This window comes from Oppia nitens, unplaced genomic scaffold, assembly GCF_028296485.1.
Source record: "Oppia nitens isolate AA-2021 unplaced genomic scaffold, nextdenovo-longstitch-racon4-pilon3 scaffold15_pilon_pilon_pilon, whole genome shotgun sequence".
Classification (NCBI taxonomy): domain Eukaryota; kingdom Metazoa; phylum Arthropoda; class Arachnida; order Sarcoptiformes; family Oppiidae; genus Oppia; species Oppia nitens.
Window position 1 is genome coordinate 1,978,339 of NW_026533194.1, and position 6,478 is coordinate 1,984,816.

At 22.9% G+C, this 6,478-nt stretch overlaps 1 protein-coding gene across 1 annotated transcript; it reads left to right on the top strand.

Annotated features, from left to right (window-relative positions):
• Positions 1–3,947: 3,947 nt before the first annotated feature.
• On the top strand, positions 3,948–5,513 carry LOC128963553 (uncharacterized). The gene is made up of 3 exons (XM_054310071.1): positions 3,948–4,070; positions 4,561–4,839; positions 5,264–5,513. The coding sequence occupies exons 1-3, from the start codon at positions 3,994–3,996 to the stop codon at positions 5,511–5,513; spliced, it is 606 nt and encodes a 201-aa protein (XP_054166046.1). The 5' UTR covers positions 3,948–3,993.
• Positions 5,514–6,478: the final 965 nt, after the last annotated feature.

Here is a 6,478-nt window from a genome sequence, read left to right on the forward strand (position 1 = left end):
CACAAACAAAAAAAATCTCAAAATAATTATTACATATTTTTATAGTACATATATTATTATTATTTAATGTATAAATAAATTTAAATAAAAAAATAATAATAATCAATAATTAATTAATTTTTTTTCATTACTTACAAACTAAAAAATGTTAGTTTTTTCAATAAATAATTTAAATAATAATTCATTTACTAATTGTGTGAAACAATAAGTTATATATAATAAAAAACTTAATAATTATCTTAATTTATTACTCGTTTAAAAACACATATAAATGTTTAAGATATACTCTAATATATCTATAAATATGACTTTTTTAAAAAATGTATTTAAATATTACAACAGTATTATTATTATTATTACAAATAATATAATTTATTAATTTAAATAAATTGGAAAAAAATTAATTAAATTTTGAAATATATATAAATATATTGTAGAAAATTTAATAAATGTTATTATACTATTGTATAGTTATTATTATTATTTTTTAAAAAATTATTTAATTAAAGTAGATAATAATAGAAATAATATTTTATAATACAATAATATTTATACTAAATATTAAATAAAATACTGTATATATTATACAATATTATACAATATATAATTTATTGTTGAAATATAAAATTAATTAGTAAATATGTATAATATATTTATTTAATATTTTTAAAATTATGTAAAAACTTATTTATTATTTTATTTATAACTAAAATCTAAAAATATTGATAATAAAAAATAAAATTTATATTTTCAAATTAATTATTTAATAAATAAAAACATTTAATTTACTTTTATATTTATATAAATTAATATACATTTAGTTAAAGGCAGTGAAACAATAATACAGTGTTTATTAATATTATTTTAAAAAAAAAATTATACCTGTATTTATAGTAATTTAGTTTAATTACAAAATTATTACTTTTTTCCAATAAATTATTAATAGACGGTATTAAATAAATTAATACGTTTAGAGAAAATATTATTATTATAATTATTTGAATAATTATTTTGTCTGAAATTATAAACTTTATTATTGTTAGTATGAGTAGTAGTATTCAAATAATTAGTCCATTTGTTATAAAACTTTCTGCTTAGCCTAGTATTGGTATTACAACACCTACAACAATGACTTCTACTACTACTACTACTAGATTTACTACCAGTGCTGACACTGGTATGAGATACTCCACTTCTACTAACACCACTGTCCTGAGCAGTGTTAGTAATATAGCCATACAATCGGCGCACGTGTTTCATACGGATACTGGTTAACAGTATAAACGAAAACCCGAACCATATACTCAGGACACTGGCTATGAAACATAGGAACTCCTCGAATAGCATTTTAGGTATGTGCTCGTAGACAGTAGTGGGAAATGAGGGAAACTTTATGCTCAATACAAACCCGTGTTGGCCATTGCTATGCCGAAACCATTGGCGTTTACCCCGCTGTTCGTCAAATACAAAATACTCATCGGAACAGTCGGGCCGCGAATTGCACCTATACTGACATTCCTCGGCAAATCGTTCGTCAACTATGGCCAACTGGTCGACCACATCATCGTCAACGACACCACTGGATGCGGCAGCTGTTGGCAATCTATCGGCAAATTTGATGGCCAACTGGTGATCATAGACCAGATAGCTTGACGGATAACCGCCAATCTGTTGAATATACTTAGCAATCTTGCATCGACTAATACAATCATAGCGGGACTGGTAGCCAGTGTTCTTAGCAAAATCAATACACGCAGTAGTATACGGTGCGGGCATTTTCAATACCCGTCCTTTTTTATACTCCATATGACTGACCTCATTGTTCTCAACGGCTATCATTTTGTGTCCGTGTTCACGGCTATCGTGTATCGACCGGCGTCGGGTATGTATGTGTACTCTGACGTACTGTATGTCCACATCTACCGGGAACTCCATTACCAGCAGCCATAGCCTGTCGTTACGGCTATTGACATCGTATCCGATACTATATCGACTGTCCGGTTCGTTGTTCAACTGTGCAAACATTGTATAGCAAACGCTAACCTGCGATAGGGATATGTTGTAAGCCATAACCGACTGACACGGTATGTATGTTGAGTTGTTGTTGTTGTTGACTACCGATTCATTTGACGACCCGCTAGTGGTTATGCCTTTCGGACGATAAACCCGACAATTGATTAGCTGTTCCGGTGATCCCAATACCTGAAATTGTTGACTAATAGTTAGGTTATGATTCATATATCTTTTGACAATATGATTGCTGGCTAACCAATCCTCCAAATTATTATTATTATTGAAATTTTTTTCCAACAATATTTGATTGAAAATAACCGGTTTAACTAAATAGGATTTATTGAAACATACGCTGATTGCTGGCAACGGTACCGGTAGGTCGGCCCTGGTCTGGACATTGGTAGTCGTCTCATATGAATAGTATAGTTGACTAGTTTTGTAGAACTGGTATAGAAAACCCAACAAACATATCGATCGGACTGACCATTGAATACAAGTGTTAGTGTCTATTACTAACATGTTTTCATTGCCAATAAAAATGCTTTTTGTTGTAATTGTTGTTGTAATACTATTTAACAAATAATATAATATGAAAAAAAACAATAAATAAAATATTTTATGTGAAAGATATACTGATATGTTTTTGATTACTTAATATAAAATATTTTTAAAAAATAATAATAATTAGTATACTGTCTATAGTATTGTAAAAATACTGTATAATTAATCAATAATTGCAACATATTATCATTAAAAAAAAATATTACTGTAATTATAATTTAGTTATTTTCTAGAGATTATATAAATATGTATATTATTATTTAATAAATATATATATATATATATATATATAATATAATTATGATACAATAATTATAATGTTTGATAACATTAGCAAAACAAATATCACAAATAATTATAATTGTCTAACTTATATATATTATATAATATATTATATTTATAGTATACTTTATTTTTATAAAAAAAATTAATCATTAAATAATTTTTTTTTGTTAACTTACAAACAAATAACTGTTTTGTTTTTTCCGAAATAAATAATTTAGATAATAATTTATACGCAAATGTGTAACAGTGAGACTAATAAAATGGTATTAATAAGTAAATTAGCAATTAGTTTATAAAAGTATAGATAAAAAGTTAAATTTATAATTAAATAAAAAACTTATTTAATGTTTAAAATAAAAATTATATCAAATATCTATAATAAAAAAGTTTAACATACAATATAGTTTTTTTTAATTATAAATAATACATAAAAATAGATATTTATTTATGCAAATAATATAAAATATATAATTAATATTTTAAACATATATTGTATAAATGTTTTTTATATAATATAATACTAATATTAATAATATTTTTTTAAAATAAGTAAATAAACATCTATTTAATACTAGATAATAATAAATAAATAAATAATAATAATTTTTACAATAAATAATATAACAAATATAGTACTATATAACTATTGTTAATATTAAAAAAAATGTTTATTAAAAATTTTAATATATTTTTTTATATAACAATTGAATGTTAAATATAATATTATTTATTTAATTAAAAAATGTTACTTATTTTTATTTATTTACTTTTGATATATTATAAAAACGTTATTTATATTATATTCAGAAAAAAATTAATTAATTAATTAATATTAATATTATTTATAGTAATTTAATTAAATAAACAAATAAACATAACATCTACCAGTCAAGTAAAATACATGTTAAATAAATATTATTGATTTAGTTTTTTAAAAAAACAATTATTATTAATATTATTATTATTTTATAATGTTATGTATATTTTATACATCAATAATACTAATTAGTAAGTTATTATCAAAAAAAAAAAATAACAACATAAATAAATAAATTTTTCAAAAAAATAGTTACAATAACGGTTCGGGTATCGGACGGGAACCCAAGTTATAGTTGCCAAGAGATCGATGACCTAATGTCCGCTACGTGGCGTATGGGTGACCCAACCCGGTTGTGGCCCGAGGAGGACGAGGAACTCCAACAGTTTTGCTTGTAATACATACACATACACATACACATACACATACACATACACATACACATACACATACACATACACATACACATACACATACACATACACATACACATACACATACACATACACATACACATACACATACACATACACATACACATACACATACACATACACATACACATACACATACACATACACATACACATACACATACACATACACATACACATACACATACACATACACATACACATACACATACACATACACATACACATACACATACACATACACATACACATACACATACACATACACATACACATACACATACACATACACATACACATACACATACACATACACATACACATACACATACACATACACATACACATACACATACACATACACATACACATACACATACACATACACATACACACATATAATCTGTAATAATCTATGTTTAACCCCCTCCCCGCATCCACTCCCATATAGAAACACTATTGGATATAATGATAAAATAGTTGAATATTTTGATGATATATTTCCCGATAATAATCACTTGCGGGTAATGGTTCGGCTGATGTGTTCGGAACACATGAGTCTATTGATGAGTTTCTGCAAAAACAAGACCCAACGTCAGCAGACTGTCCAACTGATGCGCCAAATGAACCAATCAGTCAAACAACAGGAACTCATACGGGATACGTATGTCAATCGACTACAACAAGCTAGCGAACCGGACAGTCGGTCAACTTTTGAGCAAATGTTAGAGTAAGTAATACTACTGTATATACTGTACTATAGTTTACACTATACTATAAATATTTAATTATTTTAATTATTTTTTTTAATAAAAAAAAGTCAAATAATAACTGTTAACTATAGTATGTACTGATAATACATTAAAAAAAAAAATTAAATAAATAAATATATTTTTAAATAAATAGCTTATAACGTTATAGTAAAATAAAGTTTTTAGTTTAATAAATTAAAAAATTTTATTTTAAACAGTATTATATTTTTGTTGTTATTTTTGTTGCTTAGTATTTATAATAATAATAATAATAATGTTACCGATTTAAAACAAAATTTAATTAAAATTATAGTTTATTATAAAGTTAATTTGTTAACAACTGAACTAGATGATAAAAATAATTAAAAAATTATTAATTAAAAAAAACAAAATTGATCCTAGGTGGACAAAAGAGTACGATGCTAATACTGTTTCATCGATTAAAAATAAAAATGGACGCAAACTATTGGGCAATTTGCTTAAAAAATATAGATACTTGGTCAATTTTTATATTGAAAATGTTAAAATTAATAAAAAACGATCAACAAAAACAACAAAACGTATGAAAACAAATCCCTGTCCCAGTGATTGGCGACCCTATAGTGTTGGCTATGCCCAGGCTATGGCCTTTCAGCGTATTATTTCACGTTAGGCCTTAATATTATTAACTATTACTTTATTAATATATATATTATTTTTTAAAGAAAAAATATTATTTAAAAAAATTATTTGTTTGCCAATTTCAAGTTATTAATATATAATTTATTTTTAAAAAAAAAATAATTATTATATTTTTTTTTTAAAATAAATAACTTTCAATTACTAATTATATTATTGATTATAACAACTAAACTATTTATTATTAAGTTTTTAATGTTATATAGATATTACATGTTTTTTTAAGAAAATAATATTAATATATTTGTAAAAATATTTTTGTTCTCTAAAATTAAATCAATAAAATAATTTCATTCAAATAATAATCTGCTTTTTAATATAACATTTAAGCAAAATTTATTTAAAGTGATTACAATTTAAAAAAAATAATTATTATACTTTTCTAAAAATTATTATATTTTAATTTATTAAACATCAGTTAAGTTTGATAATTAAACATGTTGCAAAAAATTTCATTATTAATATATATATATAATTAATTATATACTATATAAAATTATTTTAAATATATTTATATAAAATATTTAATATTTTTTATACTATAGAATCATTATTAACATTTTAGCATATAAATTATATAAATTAATACATAGTTATAATTAATAATCAATAATTAAATAGTGATATACTATATATTAATTTTTTTTAACTTGTTTATCAATATTGTACAAGGTAAAAAATTAATAAATTATCAACTTTTAATTATCTTTTATCAACTATCAATTAATCAATATACCAATAATTATTATTAATACTTAATATTGCGAAATATATTAAATATATACATAGCATCTAATTTATAATTTAATTGTAAATATAAAATATTTTTTTAAACACAATCACATAAAGTATTATTTTTTACACTGTTTTTATAAATATATTTTTATTGCTAAAATTAAAAACTATTTATAAGTAGTATAAAATATTTGTTAAAAATAT